The 18,358-nt window shown below is 48.1% G+C and overlaps 1 protein-coding gene across 1 annotated transcript in view; it reads left to right on the top strand.

Annotated features, from left to right (window-relative positions):
• SUMO1 (small ubiquitin like modifier 1) overlaps positions 1–18,358 on the top strand; it is a 179,504-nt gene that overhangs the window by 133,863 nt on the left and 27,283 nt on the right. The window contains exon 4 of the mRNA XM_069615510.1: positions 31–102. Within this exon, the coding sequence (XP_069471611.1) occupies positions 31–102 (72 nt within the window). The remainder of the gene's footprint in view (positions 1–30; positions 103–18,358) is intronic.

Genomic DNA, 18,358 nt, shown 5'->3' with positions numbered 1-18,358 from the left:
TTGTGTTTTTTTTTTTTCCTTTTTCCAAAGGGTGTGCCTATGAGTTCGCTCAGGTTTCTTTTTGAAGGGCAGAGGGTTTCCGACCATCACACCCCCAAAGAGGCGAGTACCACAAGAAACTTGTTCATTGTGCTGTTGGAAAGGTGTCTGAGTTGGAACTGTTCCCCAGTATTGGGTGGGGTGGGTGATCGGGTGGGACAAGAAGGATCGATGTTCTGTGTTTTGAAGGATATGTAATGTAATTCGGGCACATGGCCGGTCTTGTTTGGGGGTGTGGGCAGAGCCTTCTGTTCCTCCAGTGTCATTAGAAGGCCAACATCACTGTAAAAAAATCACATGTTCAGCTCGAAGTTCAGATATATAAATCCTGTGCTAGTTAAACCTGTTTTTAATTAGCTATGCACCCCAATTAAGACGAGCTTAAACATGTAGATTTTAGAGGATATGCATGTAATGGTCTGGAAGCCTTTACGTGGGAAGGGCAAAACCTTAGAAGTTAGTTTTGCTCCTGGTTGCTATGTGGGCTTAGCAATCAATTGTTTTATATGTTCTGTTATGCTTGCTATCTTGCATTTGTATAGCACCTCCTGCCATGACGCCGAAGCAGTTTTGCCCGTCAGACAAAGGAGGAATGTAATGGAACATTTAGTAGTGGTAGGGAGAATCAAAGTCTGGTAGATATGTGGGAACACTGCAAGGGGATAGATGGGATGGTCAGGAAAGCATGAGAAGGAAAAGGTGAAACAATGGAGGATCCATTTGTAGAATTGAACCAAATTTATCGTCGGACACGACTGTATTCTATGGTGTGGTTATCTAAGTTGTCTGATGTGGCGACACAGAAATAAGAGTTGGACCACTGGACATGATTCAAGCAGAAGTCTTAACTTTAATGAAAACCTGCCTTCTTCAGCATGGGGTCTGGCATGGATTCACATGCTCATGAATATTCCCCGTCAGGCTGGGAATCCTTGGTAAAGGAAAAATCAGTATCAGTTTCGTTTCTGATCTGTCTTTCGTAGTAGTAACCAATCACTGATCTCTGCGTCATACTGACCACAGCCAATGACTGCCCTCTACCTAAGCCCCGCCTCTGGCAGCCATCTTCAGATTTTTACCGCACGTTCAAGTGTTGGGATCCTCGTGCTATTGCTCTTGAGCGTTAGTGCTATTTTTTCACGTTTTTTCTCAAAAAACTTCTATTTTTCGGTCAAAAGAGCCTCAAGCTCTACCGTTTCTTCATCCGATCATCGGGGACCCGTGTCGGATTCGTCTACGCCTCTCAAGGGTGAAGATTTCGTCGAGCCACGCTTTTGGAGGACTCCAGAAGTTTCTCAGGCCCATCTCGGACATGGCCCAGGAGAAGGGAAGCTCGACGCCCGGAAAGCTGTTCAGGGTCTGCCCTGGATGCCAGCTTCAGAATGTCTTTAAGGAGGACGAACACTCCCTTTGTCTTTACTGCCTACATGAGGACAGGACGCACGTGGAGAAGGACTGTGCGTTTTGCGGCAATATGTCGGAGCGGACCATGAAGGACCGCCATCAACGTCTCGCCAACTGGTTGGAGGGGAAGAGCCCGTCAGGCGAGAAGAAGAAGAAGTCCGAGCGGTCTTCTAAGACCTTTGAGGATGCCCCGGCGATGGGGGGTCCAACACAAGGCCAAGCACTGCGAGTCCGCTGGCACCGGGAGCGCGGAACGGTCGGGCTCTACGGGCGCCAGGCAGGGCTCATCCTCCCCGGCGCCATCAACCACGAGCCAACGCTCTGGTTCGGGTAAGAGGAAGGCCGAGCACCCGGCGAAGCTCCTGGAGAGACCCCGGTCGAGCTCGAAGGCCCCATCGGAGGGGGAGCGAGGCAGTGACCCTCCCCCCAAGGAGAAGGCTGTGAGCGCACCTAAGGTGGTGAAAGCCTTAATCCATCTGGCCAAGGCCTCTATCGAGACAGTCGCGGCGGCCCTGGCTCAGCCTGTGGAGGCTACACCAGTGGTGGCGACCTCGGGGCTCAGTCTCCCTGCCACCGCGGAGGGAGTCCTCTTTGATGCCCATTGACAGGACCCCCGTGAAACCTCTGACGGAGAAGAAAAAGGGGGGGCAGGAGGTCGTCGTGGATTCGGCCTCAACCTCTGAGGAAGAGCTGATCGAAGTCTTAAGCCACGGCGTTGGCGTGGAAGAAGACCAGCCCGTCGGGATGGACCCCGACGTAGGAGACGACGATAACGTCGAGGGTGCCGACAGGGCCCCGGACCGCCCATCGGTCTCCCCTCAACCAGTGCCTCAAGACAACTCGGCGGCCATTTTGTTGGCTATACAGTCCTTATGCTCGGAGATAAGGACGAGACTGCCGTTACCACCAGCGGAGGAACCGCTCCCAACGGGGGACCCGGAGCCAGGCCCTTCTGGGAGCTCTCCCCCTAAGAGAAGAAGGATTCATCCTCCACCTCCTTTTCAGCCATCGCGCCCTGTTCAGCCCTCCTCCCCGTCCACGACTCGTGGGGATGATACGGGGACTGACACGGCCGCGACGGGTACAGACGACGAGGTTTACGACGAGGATCTGCTGTCATCACCTCACACCCGGGCTTCCCCGCCCGACGAGATTGGATCGTTTCACTCCATGATCGCCAGGGCATCCGAGCTTTTCCAGCTCTGCCCGGAAGAGAAGAAGGAAGGTTTCCTTTATCAACAGCGCAAGGCCAAGAGGAAGACGGTCCTCTCTGTACCTCTACTGGACGATATTTGGGATGAGGGCCTCGCCCTCCTCAAGAACCCATCCACGACGCCGGCTAGAAGGGATCGGTACGAGAAGAAGTACCGGGTCCCGGACGCGGCCCCCTTGTGCCTTCGGGCACAGCCGACCCCGGACTCGGTCGTCGCCGCGGCGGCCAGGAAGAAAGCGGGGGGGGCGCGGCCTCTACGTCGACCTCCCCGCCGGACGGCGAGGGAAAGAAATTAGATACGATGGGATGCAGAGTCATCTCGTCTGCAGCGACGACGATTAAGGCGGCCAACGCCTTGGCTATCGTAGCCCGCTACGACCGGGAGTTGTGGTACAAACTGGCCCCCCTGCTGGACTTCCTACCGGACAAGAGGGCGGAAGCCCTAGAGATCTTGCAGGAAGGAGAGGTGGCGTCGGACCACGCCATTACGATTGCGACGGACATCGCTGACACTGGATTTCGCTGGTTGGGCAACGGCGTGTGCCTTAGGCGGCGTGGATGGCTCAAGGCTACTGACTTCCGTCAGGACGTGCAGACCAGAGTCTTGGACATGCCGTTCGACGGAAACAACCTGTTTGGGAAAACAGTGGACGATTCCCTTCAAGCCATCAAGGCAGACACGGAGACGGCCCGGGCTCTTGGGGTTCTCCAGCAACGGCGGCCGCCCTTTCGGAGCAGCGGAGGCAAACCGGGTGCCTCCAAAGGTTCCGGCGGTGGATTTTCCACCTACCGTCAAGCGGCCCGTTCGTCGCCGCAGGAAGCTTACAGGGGACGAGGCTAGTCAGGCGGACCCTGCCGTCGTCGCCAAGGAGGACAAGGCGGCAAAGCCTCGTCGAAGCAGGACTGAACCGGCCGTGGGGTCGGGCCCCCACCGAAGCACCTCGGTGGGAGGCCGGCTGGCGAGCTTCGTCAGCGTGTGGGAGTCTATCTCCACCAACCGTTGGGTGCTGGACGCCCTAGCTCAGGGTCACGCGCTCGAGTTTCTAAAGAGGTGCCCGCGCGTCCCCCCTGTGGCCAGGAAAGAACATCACGTCCCTCAACTTCTCTTGGAGGTAAAGGCGATGCTCAAGAAGGGCGCCATCGAGCTCGTCCCAAAGAGGCTTCGGGGCTCTTGAGTTTACTCAACATACTTCCTCGTGAAGAAGAAGACTGGAGGATGGCGTCCCATCCTGGACCTACGACGACTGAACAAATTCATCAAGGCACAGAAGTTCCGGATGGTCACCCTCCAACACGTCCTGGGTCAGCTGGAGGAGGGCGATTTCCTGTCGTCGTTGGATTTGGAGGATACCTACTTCCATATTCCCATCCTAAAGGGACACCGAAAGTTTCTCAGGTTCGTGGTCCAAGGGCGTCACTACCAGTTCAGAGCCCTTCCCTTCGGACTGAGGTCGGCACCCAGGGTGTTCACCAAGTGCCTCGCACCGGTGGCGGCGCAGCTGCGCCGAGAGGGGATCCACGTCTACCCCTACCTGGACGACTGGCTCATCCGAGCGAAGACGAAGGAGCTCGCCGTGGAGCACACGGCAAGGACCGTCCAACTTCTCACGGACCTGGGATTCTCCATAAACTACGCCAAGTCCCACCTGGTGCCTGCGCAAGACGACAGTGTCGCTCCTGGCCTATCCGTCGGAGGAAAGGACGAGGGCCATCTTGGGCAAGGTGCAGCGGATGCTGGTTGCAGACGCGGCCAGAGTGAGGTCCATCAAGTCCCTCCTCGGAATGATGTCTTCTTGCATTTACCTCATCCGCCTGTGCAGGCTCCGGATGCGCCCGTTGCAGGAGTTACTGGACGCGCGCGGGATCCAGACGACGGGCAGCTTCGAGGAGAGGATCACACTCGACGAGAGTTTCCGACGAGCGATCCGGTGGTGGGGCACCCGCGCGCATCTGACGGCGGGCATGGACTTCCAGACCCCCGCCCACCAGGAGACAGTGACCACGGATGCCTCCCTGGAAGGGTGGGGAGCGCACACCGAAAATCTGCACGCGAGAGGCCTTTGGCTTCCGACTGAGAAGTCCCTCCATATCAACGTCCTGGAGCTCCGTGCAGTGTTTTGGACCCTCAGGTCCTTTCTTCCGTCCCTCAAGGGCAAGGTGGTGAGGATCTTCACCGACAACACAACCACCATGTTCTACATCAGGAAACAGGGCGGAACCAGGTCCCCAGCCCTGTCCATGGAGGCGCAGGATCTGTGGCATTGGGCCGTCGCCCAAGGGATGTTTCTGGTGCCGTTTCACCTGGCAGGGATAAAAAACGCCATCGCCGACTCACTCAGCAGGGAGCTGCGCTCGTGCCACGAGTGGGGAACTACGACAGGATCTAGTGGACCGCCTCTTCCGACGGTGGGGCACACCCCAGATCGATCTGTTCGCGACGGCGACGAACTCCAAGTGCCAGAGGTTCGCCAGCAGGTTTCCCCAGCCGAGGAGCATGGGCGATGCTTTCTCGTTCCCCTGGGAGGGCCTGTTTCTATACGTGTTCCCTCCATTGCTGATCCAGCTCAAGAGGTCACGGTGCAGGATGATCCTCGTCGCACCTGCGTGGCCGAGGCAGATATGGTTCCCGGACCTTCTGGACTTGTCAGCGTCCCCGTCAATCAAGCTGCCAGTGGACGCGGATCTTCTCTCCAGGGAGGAGGCGCCATCCTCCATCACGACGCGAAGTCGCTGAACTTGCAGGCCTTGCTCCTGCAGCATTAGAGTTTGGAGGATACGACATACCGGCCGACTGCAGAGAGGTTCTTGCAAAGGCCAGGGCGTCCTCAACTCTTAAATGCTACGGACACAAATGGAAGAGGTTCTCTGTCTGGTGCCACGCACAGAAGATTAACCCTCTACGGATTACGGCTCCCCAAGTACTGCCGTACCTACTGACGCTGGCCAAAGCTGGACTGGCGCACGCGTCCATCAAGATTCATCTTGCTGCGATCTCCCGATACACCAGAACCACGGGGCGGATGTCTTTGTGGTCTCATCGTCTGGTGAAAGAGTTCATGAAGGGACTGTTCAGATAGTTCCCGCCGGTGAAGGCTCCGGCCCCGGCGTGGGAGCTCAACGTGGTGCTGACCAAGCTCATGGGACCTCCGTTCGAGCCTCTGCACTCCGTTGAAGTTCTTGTCGTGGAAAACAGCGTTTCTTGTGGCCATCACCTCCGCACGACGGGTGGGAGAGATCCAGGCCCCTTCCTGCAAGGCCCCGTACTTGACTTTTCATGACACGAGGGTAGTGCTCAGGACGCACCCCTCCTTCATGCCCAAGGTGCCGTCGGACTTCCACCTCAACGAACCCTTGGTATTGCCTGTTTTCTTCCCGTCGCCTTCGTCGCCGGCTAAAAGGACTTTGCACTCGCTGGATGTGGCTAGAGCGCTGAAGTTCTACGTGGACCGCACGAAGTGTTTTCGGAAGACGTCACAACTCTTTGTGAACTTTGGACCTGTCAATCAGGGGAAGGCTCTCTCGAAGGCTTCCATTTCCAGATGGCTCTCCGGCTGTATCATGTACTGTCATCGGTTGGCAAACCGACCGCTGCCTGGCCTTCCGAAAGCCCATTCCACCAGAGCGATCGCAGCTACCACGGCGTTCCTATCTGGTGTGCCCTTGCTGGACATCTGCAGGGCTGCTACGTGGAGGTCGACGCACACCTTCACGAAATTTTACTGCTTCGATCGGGATTCCAGGGAGGAGTCCAGGGTCGGCCAAGCAGTGCTGCGCAACCTGTTCGCCTAAGGTGAGCCTGGTGAGGAGGTAAGAATTGCTTAATGTTGAGTTTGATGTAATGCTTAATATTGAGCCTTTGCCACCTCCCGTGGTTGTGCATGTGTGTACTGCTATGTATTCTTTATTCATGAGCATGTGAATCCATGCCAGACCCCATGCTGGAGAAGGAACAAGTTAGTTACCTGTAACTGTTGTTCTCCAGCATGGGTCTGGCATGGATTCACATGCGAACCCTCCCGCCTACCCCTCTGCGGCTCTTCACTTGGTCAAACTGCCACTTCACGTGCTACCAAATCTGAAGATGGCTGCCAGAGGCGGGGCTTAGGTAGAGGGCAGTCATTGGCTGTGGTCAGTATGACGCAGATATCAGTGATTGGTTACTACTACGAAAGACAGATCAGAAACGAAACTGATACTGATTTTTTCTTTGCCGAGGATTCCCAGCCTGACGACGGGGAGTATTCATGAGCATGTGAATCCATGCCAGACCCATGCTGGAGAACAACAGTTACAGGTAAGTAACTTGTTCCTTATTTGGCCCTACGTCTGCCATTAGGTTCCCTGTCTAAAATTTGAAAACCTAGGGTGCTAGTCTGGTTGTTCTGTCAACATTAAAAGTCTTTCCTTAGCTGGAACCTAATCTAACTGGCCCTACCAGTAGATATAAATTATAATACTTACGGTAAATGCCTGTTGGGCTTAGGATCTTGTGCTTGGTAGTTCTTGAGAAAGAATTACTCCTTGAAAATAAATGTTCCTCGCAGTTTCTCTGATTTGGCATTTGCCAATAGCCTCTTGAGCAGTTCTTGATAATAAACGTTCATTACAACTCATTCGCACCAGGGGAAGGGCGCTCAGCTAATCGGGTGGCTGGAACAGCGGGTGAGAATACACAATCACAAAAACTGCGGGGAGGCAACAGGAAGCCTCACTGTTGACTCCCCATCTCCTGCACTTTGACATATGGCGGAGGCCATCTTTTCTTTTTCTCCCGAATGCGAAACTTATTTTTTTTTCCAACTTGTTTTTATTGAAATTTTGCAGTTAAACAGATAATAAACAGAAAATCAACATGACCCCTCCACTCTCCTCCCTCAGATTCCAGGGTTTCACTGCTGTCCTTTCCCCTCTCTGATGAACGTCCGCAGGACCCCGCTTAGCTGCAGTTTATAGGATCTTGGATATATTTGATCTTGATTGCATCTGCTTGGCCACCTTTTCATAGCTCAGATTCTTCTTGGGGGTCGATAATTCCCACTAGTGTCATCACCTTAGGGCACCATGCTCTGCGCGCGCCCTCCTTTAGGTATGCCAGGAGAGTCGCCCAATCGGTTGTAAATTGCATGTGTTGGCCTTGTATTGAATATGAAAGCCAAACTGTATTACACTAGCAAGAGCGCTCATCCTATCAAAACAAGACTATTGTAACGTCCTCTTCCTAGGCACCTCCAACACCAACATCGCCAATCTCCAACTCATGCAAAATAAAGCTCTCAGAGCTGCCCTAGGCATAAAAAAAATCTGACCACATTTCCAATATCGGAAGAAAAAATCATTGGCTCCCCATCAAAGCCAGAATACTCTTCAAAACCCTTAGCATTTCCCATAAATGCATCACAAACAAAGCTCCTAAATACCTCATTAACACAGTCACCAAGAAAACCCACATTAGACTCCTCAGATCTTTTTTTTTTTTTTTTTAAATTTGGTTGGTTGATAAATCAACCTTTAAAATATAACAATATAACAATTATTTAAGAACAATTGAGAACAATTTGCAATGTACAATATACATAGTACAATTAAAATTGCAAATAAGACATTTTAAAAGAGAAGCATTTTTTTTTTTTAAAGCTTTTGAATAGTTGCATATTTCAATATTCGGAACAATTCTCGGAGTTCTGTATTCAAACCTCATTTAAGTAGGTTTATAATAAATTTCAGTATCCTCCGACAACACAGTATCCAAAAATTGTACAATTGCAATTCTAAGTCCCAGCTTGTTGCTTGAAAAGATTCTGAGCCAGATTTCATCAACAGTCAAAGGTACATATGTTCGCAGTTGCTTACTGAAAAGTTTCTTGTCACATCTAAAGCTGGGCAAACCACTATTAAATGTTTCAATGTGTCACGGCACATTTTGTCATGGCAGAAGCGACAATGATTTAAATCATCAGTGATCAAGCCCCTCCTAGCCATGATTTCCATTGTCGGATATGGGTTAAACCTGAAACGCATATATTGTTGCCTTATATAGGGTGATGGAAATTTTAGTAAGTAATCAGACATCACCCGGAATCTTTTGTGACCAAATAACTGAGTGTCAAAGTCCTTGTAAGTGCAACATTTATCCCTGGTGCATATCCAATCTTTTTGATACAATTTTAGCTTGACTCGATTTGGATTTGTCAAAAGGACAAGAGCTCAGATAGAGCATTTAAAACGCAGTTTCTCCAAGTGCGTGGAAAAAGATGGTTAGAGTTCACAAGGTAGTATGCAACAGGACTCAAGATATTACGATGTTCAAGACCTAAAAGACATTTGCGTAGGAATGAACACATTTTCCATATTAATTGTACATAAAGTGTAATCAAACCAAGTTCATACCTTATGAGTGGCAATGGGGTGCAGTTAGGAAGTTTTAGCAGTGCTTTCCAAAATTTAGATTCAAGCATGTCCTACACTGATGAACTATGTATTAGTTTAGTTTCAGCACCATACAATATTATAGGAACCACTTTTGCTTGGTAGAATGACATAACACGGTGAATTGAGAATTTACCGAATTTGGACATTAGGATAGTTGCCTGTGATTTCAATGTCTGAAGCTTGTATGACAGAGAATCTATATATGATTTTTCTGAGATTTTATTATAGATTGTAATGCCCAAATACTTATATTCAGAAACATTCTTCAATTCAACGTTTTGCAAATGCCACTTATATGTTCTTTTACCAGCTGCTTTTGCATTTGTCAAACAGGTAACTACTTGTGTTTTTTCCAGGTTGATAATAAGATTTCTATTTAAAGAATAGGTGGATAGGGTATCAAGTAGATTTTGCAAGCCTCGCGGAGTTGTTGATAAAAGAACTAAATCCTCTGCATATAGCATCCATGGGATGAGTTGTTGACCCAGTTTTGGTGCATCAGTTAGTATGACAGAAAAGGACTCGCCAAGATCTAAAATGAACTGATTGAAAAGAAACGAGGCCAGGATGCAACCCTGTTTAAGGCCTCAAGCTGTATGAATAGGCACAGATAGCAACCCTTCTGTTGCCAATCTAACTTGTAAGGTGGTGTTAGTGTGAAGAAGTTTGATTATTGTAAGAAGTGAGGGTGGACATTCATATCGCAGTAGTTTTTTATACAAAAGATTGCGGTCAATAGTCTAATGCAACCCGAAAGTCCATGAATGCCAGATATAAGGGTTGATTTTGTGTAAAGCAATGCGATCTTATGTTCAAGGCGACTATGTTTGGGGTAGTACCCAAACCAGAAACAAATCCTGCCTGGAAAGGATCCCTTCTTTGGTGATTGGTGGCCCAGGCATTAAGGTCTCTAAGTACGATGCGGTTGAAGATTTTACTGGGCGCATCCACCAGTGCTATGGGCCTGTAACTGGCGGGGTGAGTTCTGTCACCTTTCTTGAAAACTGGTAAGATTATGGAGTGGGTCCAGGTTTCTGGCATTGTTTGCGTCTGAATAATATTGTTGAACATGTTCCACAAAATATCAGTCCAAATATCTGGGTGTTGTTTCAAAGCAAAGTTGGACAAGCCATTGGGTCCTGGAGCCCTAAAGGGGGTAGCTTTCTTTATGAAGTATGAGATGTCCTCTCTGTCAAACTTCAAAACGAATTTATTTGTTTCCACAGATGCTAAATCACTAGATGCAATTTGCGGGAGCTCGTACAATTGCGTAAAATGTGTAACCCAAGCTTGTTGTGGGACATTATTACATTGTAATGCAATTTGGTGTCCTGTTGAAATATGATTAATAGTCGCCCATATTTGGGCAGTGTTTTTCCCAGCAAGATTCCTTAGCATACAAGCACTATCATTTTGATATAGAGTGGCTTTCATGCTTCGCATCCAATTCTTATGTTTAGTTTTTAACTTTAGCAATAGGCCATTCTTTTGTTCTGACGCTGTTTTAAGAATTTGCCTTTTGCAAGATCTATATAACTTTTTTGCAGATTGAATTTCTTTGCTGAACACATGTAAATGTACTGATTTTGGCTTTGCGTCATGTGATACTTTGCGTTGAAACAATTGCATCAAGTTGTGATAGTCAACATGTTTTGTTTTCACCCCACTGGATTCGTGTAGTTCCATAGCATAAAATTGATTTAAACCGTTGTAAGACGTTGCAGACCATCTTAATCTATTGCAGCCTGGATTGATGGAAAGAAGGCCAGCTGTGCATTGCGAATATGGACTTTCCAAGATGTCGGATATAGTCCAATTGACAAGTAGAATATTGTGATCGCTTAAGTTAGTGTCTATAACTTTAAATTTGGTCACATTATTAATTAGGTCCTTGTTGACATATATAATCAATTACTGCCATGGATGTACCTCTATGCCATGTGGGGTGAGGGGGAATGTCATCAACAAAAGTACCATTTAACATTTGCAGACTTCGAGAATCACAAAATGCAACCATAGATCCAATCTAGATTTTTCATAGAAAGGTTCTAAACAATGTAAATTAAGGTCACCAGCCAGGATAAAATGCGGCACCGGTTTATCAACACAGATTAAATCCAATAAATGATTTAGGTCTTTCATAAAGGCATGATCGGATATTCCTACCGGGTTCCAGTACATGTTAATTAGAACGTAGCTGGAGCTATCGGCTTTGAGTTTCACGGCTTGTAGAAAGGAACTGGGAGAGAGCCAGTGTTCAGATGAAAAATGAGGGAAGTTGTTTAATGGCGATAAGCAGGCCTGAGGTTGGTGTTCCCAATTTTTTCTTAAGAGCGGGATTAAGATATAAATCGTAGTTATCCCAAATTGGGAGATGAACAAGCCATGTTTCCTGCATCATAATTATGTCGGCATTCGCAATACCCAAATTGAGATTGTTAATGAGATGGCGATGTCCTCTCGTGTTCCAACTGGCTAAGGTGACCAATAATTTTTTTGATTTGGAATGGCATAGTTAGTGCATATGAGACTCTCTATTACATGTACAGTTTGGTTTGGTTGAGTCCTTTGTTTGATTCAGGATTTTTTGATGTGCCACACTTATTCTCAGCTGAAGCTGATTGTGGTACAACTTCTGGTAAGGGTATGATCGATGAGTTTATTTCAATGATAAAACCTAAATCATAGAGTTGTCTTTTGGCAAGCCAGATTTATTTAAAACAACCCGTGAATTAATCCATAGTTTCACTGAAGAGAGTGAATGCTCATTATCAAATTCAACTAACTGTAAATCAACCGAATTAATATCTTCTAGTGCAGGAATTTCTGAGAAGATTGTTAGTATTGACCTGCGGTTCAGATCATATTGAACACTCGGAGAAGGCCTGCAGGCTATGGTTAAAGACTATAAAGCAGGTCTTTTAATGTTTGGTTGCAATTGTTTTTTCACAGTGTTTGGATGAGGTTGTGCATCAACAAGAGGTGGGGCTACTTGGTTCGAAACTTCATTAGCTTTCTGCAACGCCAATTGAAGTATTTGAAGAAATTGGGGTGGTAGAGAAACCGTACCACCTTGATATCCAGTCCTCGTATCCAGTTCCTCAACAGTTTTTGATAGAGAGGGAACATGAGATGGAAGACTGTTCTGGAGGTGTGGTGTGGAGGATGGACTCCAATTTGTTTGTTTTTTCTGATGTTGGGTTGAACAAGAGCAAGGAGCATGACAAGAGTCAGCTCGTAAAGGTAGCGTTGGAGTCGGAGTAGGCACATTAGTGCCAATAGCGATAGATGGAGAATTATGTTCAGTGTTTGCATGCTTTAAGGAAATGCTAGCAGCTAAAGATGATTTTGTCGGAATTGCATGAAGCAGCGCTGTTTTTGTGATGTTTGTTGTACCTTTAGATTTACAGCAATTTAAAGCTTTCTGGGACGGCTGTTTACTCATATATTCATCAACAACATGTCTAATTTCCTGCCTTCTAAGTTCAAGTGCCCCTTGTGTAAGTCCATCAGACTGGTCTACATGACCTGTCTTACCAACTGAGGGGACAGTTGTGATCTGTGAGCTTTCAGCTCCATCCATATCAGCCGCCACCGCTAACAGATCATTGAGAGGAGCATAAGACGTAAACTTCTTTAGTGGCCTAATTCCCGCAGCATCTTTCCGAGCTTGTGCTTGCTGTTGATATTTTTTTGCGATGGCAGTAGAAACTAACATTTTTCCTTTCTGTGTGTTTGTAACTGCTTTTATAAACTGTTTAGTTTTTGAGGCACCATTGTTCTTTTGAGTTGGCATGTTTTTTGTTTTCTTCACATCCAAAAATCTGACAGTCTTCTGTTTGTTGGACCGCTTTGATTCAAAAAGTGTATATACTGGTGTCTGAGCTGGGAGCTCTGAACTGGTCTGGGGGTCAACCTGCAGCGCCTCAACAATGCTACACGGACCTACAGATTGTCTGTCCTGACTCGCGTCCATCGGATTAACGATGTCTTTAAGGGGCTGTGTGAATGTGGACGAGGCTCCAATATCAGAGGAAGGAGCCATTTGAAGTTTGTCTCGAATAGGTTCTGAGAAGTGCGGGAGAATGGGGAACTTGTTCTGCAAAGCTACCGGAAGGGTGATAGAAGGACCCGTGGCAAGAATGGGCCAGCAATCAGTTTGTGTGGCCACGTTAGCATTGTTTGATTTACATTTGGCACCACTCGAAGCAACCTGTTTTTTTGACGTCGTAGCTTGCATGAAGGCGGATTGCCACGCTAACACTTTTTCGATTTGCACATTTTGATTTGACAGTTTCGAATCAAGGGTCTCAAACAGTTTGGCCATAGATTGTATGGCCAAATTTACTGGGTTTAAAGTGATTTCTAGTAAATTGGGCCTTAGTATGGCATCATCCTTTTTGGGGGTATTAGAGCCAATAGTACGCGGATTACGCGGCGTTGGGGCCATGTATGAGATTTCAGAGGCAGAGCGTGAGTGAGTATTGTTTGTGAATAAGTCAGGTGAGGCAGAAAGATTTTGTATAGATGAATGGGATAGGTGAGAAGGAGTGACATTCTCTTGTGGCCGAGCTGCCAGATCACTGATTGTGTCATGAATATCTGCAATGGTTTCTTGGGCAGGAGCTGTAAATATGTTGCCCATTATGACACTATCAGTGAGTGACCTATCAGTAATGGCAATTGTTGCGGCGGGGGCGATATTTTCATTTGTATTGCCTGACCCATTTGGAGCACCAACAGTACTAATATTCACATTTATAGGAGTCGGAGGTAGTGAATCTGAGATGAGCAAAGGAGGGGTTCCTACCGACATGCTGTTAATGGAGTTTTGCATCATTTCAGTTGGATCCTTGCAAAACAAACGGATATCAGCATTCCCAACGGGTTTCAAACCCCCCTTTCGTAACATGTGAGATTTACGTGCAAGCGGAGTTGAGGTGCCCGTACAGTTTCTAGGCAATCTTTTCAAGGCAGAAGCCTGTGGCCTGTGCTCATTAGTGCTTCTTAACGGCCCCATATTTGGCATACCTGATTTTAGGGTCATTAACACACTGCATGATTTGACACTTAAAAGAAAAAGTACAAAAGCAGTGTTGGAGACCGAAGAGCAGCCAAAATAGCAGTACGTACTTGAAGAGTTGAAAGGCTGTGAAAGCTGCAAACACCAGACACGGCGGTCAAGCGGTACTTCGCCGGTCTTGGCTCGGTGCGCGCCACTCTCCACGCCCCAAAGCCGCCAAACAGCCCAACAGCTTATCTCCAGCCCTTCTACTTCAGGGCTTACGCCGCAAGGGTGCTCTGGGCGTGTTAATGAGCCTAGCTGGGTGTCACGTGGCTCGCGCTTCACACAGGATACAGTTCGTGCTTTTCAAGGCAAAGGCGTCCTTTTCACCTTTCTGCCTTGAATGCCTTTAATGATGATAGTGCAGGCAGCTGCAGGGGAGCGGCAAGCGGTGCTGAGTTATGATCCTTTTGTTTTCTCAGACCGCAGCCCTCCAGCAGTCCAAGGCTTTCAAGTCTCTCTCCTGATTAAATAAACCAACAATTCACGGCGCCGCCACAGCCCAACAGCTTATCTCCAGCCCTTCTACCTCAGGGCTTACCTGTTGGGCTTAGGATCTTGTGCTTGGTAGTTCTTGAAAAAGAATTATTCCTTGAAAATAAATGTTCCTCGCAGTTTCTCTGATTTGGCATTTGCCAATAGTCTCTTGAGCAGTTCTTGATAATAAACGTTCATTACAACTCATTCGCACCAGGGGAAGGGCGCTCAGCTAATCGGGTGGCTCGAACAGCGGGTGAGAATACACAATCAAAAAAATTGCGGGGAGGCAACAGGAAGCCTCACTGTTGCCTCCCCATCTCCTGCACTTTGACATATGGCGGAGGCCATATTTTCTTTTTTTTTCTCCCGAATGCGAAACGTATTTTTTTCCCAACTTGTTTTTATTGACATTTTGCAGTTAAACAGATAATCAACATGACCCCTCTACTCTCCTCCCTCAGATTCCAGGGTTTCACTGCTGTCCTTTCCCCTCTCTGATGAACGTCCGCAGGACCCCGCTTAGTTGCAGTTTAAAGGACCTTGGATATATTTGATCTTGATTGCATCTGCTTGGCCACCTTTTCATAGCTCAGATTCTTCTTGGGGGTCGATAATTCCCACTAGTGTCATCACCTTAGGGCACCATGCTCTGCGCGCGCCCTCCTTTAGGTATGCCAGGAGGGTCGCCCAATCGGTTGGAAATTGCATGTGTTGGCCTTGTGTGGAATATGAAAGCCAAACTGTATTACACTAGCAAGAGCGCTCATCCTATCAAAACAAGACTATTGTAACGTCCTCTTCCTAGGCACCTCCAACACCAACATCGCCAATCTCCAACTCATGCAAAATAAAGCTCTCCGAGCTGTCCTAGGCATAAAAAAAATCTGACCATTTCCAATATCAGAAGACAAAATCATTGGCTCCCCATCAAAGCCAGAATACTCTTCAAAACCCTTAGCATTTCCCATAAATGCATCACAAATAAAGCTCCCAAATACCTCATTAACACAGTCACCAAGAAAACCCACATTAGACTCCTCAGATCTAATAACAGGGAAAACATTGAAATCCCACGTTATAAAAGAGAAAGCAGGAGGCAGTAGCTTCAAAGTACTTGCGCCCAGGCACTGGAATGCCCTACCTATAAACATCAAGAAAGAAACATCCTTCCCACTCTTCAAAAAACTACTTAAAACATGCCTATTCAACCAGTTCTAGTTACTCCCTTGCTTCCCACAACCCTGGCCTACTCCCCTCTCTCACTGTATTTAAACGTCCTCCCTAATGTATATAATGTGATAAATGTAACCTGTATCCAATGTATATAACGGGACAAATGTAACCTGTACCTTCTACTTAAATTATGTGCTCGTTTCTAAGATTGCATTTTCACCCTATGTCTGTAACTACGCCATGATACTTCAGGGTCTGGGCGTATAACAAATGTAATAAATAAAACCACTGACCAGATTTTTGCAACCCACTCGTGTTCTTGTGGGGGGGTCCTTCTTTCTCAACCGTCGCGCCAACACCATTGCCGCAGACGACATCATTATGACATACAGCTTGCGGCCAGCTTTCGAGGGAATGTCAAGCACGGTTCGATTCAGGCCCATCATATAGAGCCCCCTATTTCCACTGCCCCCAGATCCGAGGACTCACTCAATGGCCTGTTGATTGTGACCCCAAAACGTATTCAGTTTCGAACATTTCCACCATATGTGAGCCCGTGTACCCGTTCCCCTACCCCCTCCCCCTCCCCCCCTCCCCCCCCCCCCCCCATTCCCTCCAGCAAGCTTGGGTGGTCTAGGGAAACATCTTTTTCAGCTTGACCGGGGTGAGGTGCCACTGAAACATTAGCTTTAACCAGGGCACTCGGAGATCTGGAGGGATTTAGTTAATTTTGGTATCTGGGCCCATAAGTATTGCTACTCCCGCTCATCAATAGCAGTACCCGTGTCTGTTTCCCATTTCTCGATGTATGTTCTAATCAGCAGTGTTTCCCCCTCCTTGGAAAAGAAATCTTTTGAATTCCATTTGCACCCCGGTGTGCGAAGGGGTCCTCGCTTCGCTTGGGCCTGCCTTGGCACGGGCTGGCGGGCCGTTATAGGCCATGTCCTCCCTCCTTGCTGGGCATGAAAACCAGAGTCTTTGGTTCACAATGGTTACTCTGGTTTGCTGCAGTTCATAAAAATAGAATTCTCTTCCCAATTCTCTTTCCAATGAACTGGTTTCCTTTTCAGTCCAACATTATAATGCGGGTAGCTCCTCCCAGCGCCAGCACCTCTAAACCGTGTAACCTTCCTCTGTCTGGGACCAACCGTGTACACTTTGAAGCGAAAGTCAAATAAACAAGTGTCGGATTCCTCTGCAAACAAAGGTCAAGTCCTAAAAAAAGTATCACTTAGCATACTCCTAAAATGATAAATTCAAAGTACAAAACAAAGATCACAAAAACAATTTTAAGGGCTGAGTTTTGTTTGACACAAATTGGATTATTAAATTATTTGTCCTGTTGTGGGTGATTGTAAATTTGTGTATGTGTTTAGAACATTGTTATTTGAGTATTTTATTATCTTTGTTTTGTACTTTGTTGATGTGGGTTTTACTAGATTTTATACTTTGTTGTATCCTATTGATTTTGAATAAAAGATTGCATTTTAGGAGTATGCTTTTTGGTAAATCTTTTCAGGATTTAGCCTTTTTCTCCAGCATGGGGTCTGGCATGGATTCACATGCTCATGAATATTCCCCGTCGTCAGGCTGGGAATCCTCGGTAAAGAAAAAATCAGTATCAGTTTCGTTTCTGATCTGTCTTTCGTAGTAGTAACCAATCACTGATCTCTGCGTCATACTGACCACAGCCAATGATAAGCCCCGCCCTTGGCTGCCATCTTCAGATTTTTACCGCACGTTCAAGTGTTGGGATCCTCGTGCTATTGCTCTCGAGCGTTAGTGCTATTTTTTCACATTTTTTCTCAAAAACTTCAATTTTACGGTCAAAAAGAGCCTCAAGCTCCACCGTTTCTTCATCCGATCAACGGGGACCCGTGTCGGATTCGTCTACGCCCCTCAAGGGTGAAGATTTCGTCGAGCCACGCTTTTGGAGGACTCCAGAAGTTTCTCAGGCCCATCTCGGACATGGCCCAGGAGAAGGGAAGCTCGACGCCCGGAAAGCTGTTCAGGGTCTGCCCTGGATGCCAGCTTCGGAATGTCTTTAAGGAGGACGAACACTCCTTTTGTCTTTACTGCCTACATGAGGACAAGACGCACGTGGAGAAGGACTGTGCGTTTTGCGGCAATATGTCGGAGCGGACCATGAAGGACCGCCATCAACGTCTCGCCAACTGGCTGGAAGGGAAGAGCCCGTCAGGCAAGAAGAAGAAGAAGAAATCCGAGCGGTCTTCTAAGACCTTTGAGGACGCCCCGGCGACGGGGGTCCAACATAAGGCCAAGCACCGATAGTCCGCTGGCACCGGGAGCGCCGAATGGTCGGGCTCTACGGGCGCCAGGCAGGGCGCATCCTCCCCGGCACCATCAACCACGAGCCAACGCTCTGGTTCGGGTAAGAGGAAGGCCGAGCACCCGGCGAAGCTCCCGGAGAGGCCCCGGTCGAGCTCGAAGGCCCCATCGGAGGGAGAGCGAGGCAGTGTCCCTCCCCCCAAGGAGAAGGCGGTGAGCGCACCTAAGGTGGTGAAAGCCTTAATCCATCCGGCCAAGGCCTCTAT

This window comes from Ambystoma mexicanum, chromosome 9 (genome assembly GCF_040938575.1).
Source record: "Ambystoma mexicanum isolate Mex_15411 chromosome 9, UKY_AmexF1_1, whole genome shotgun sequence".
Taxonomy (NCBI): domain Eukaryota; kingdom Metazoa; phylum Chordata; class Amphibia; order Caudata; family Ambystomatidae; genus Ambystoma; species Ambystoma mexicanum.
This window is presented reverse-complemented; position numbering and strand designations above follow the sequence as displayed.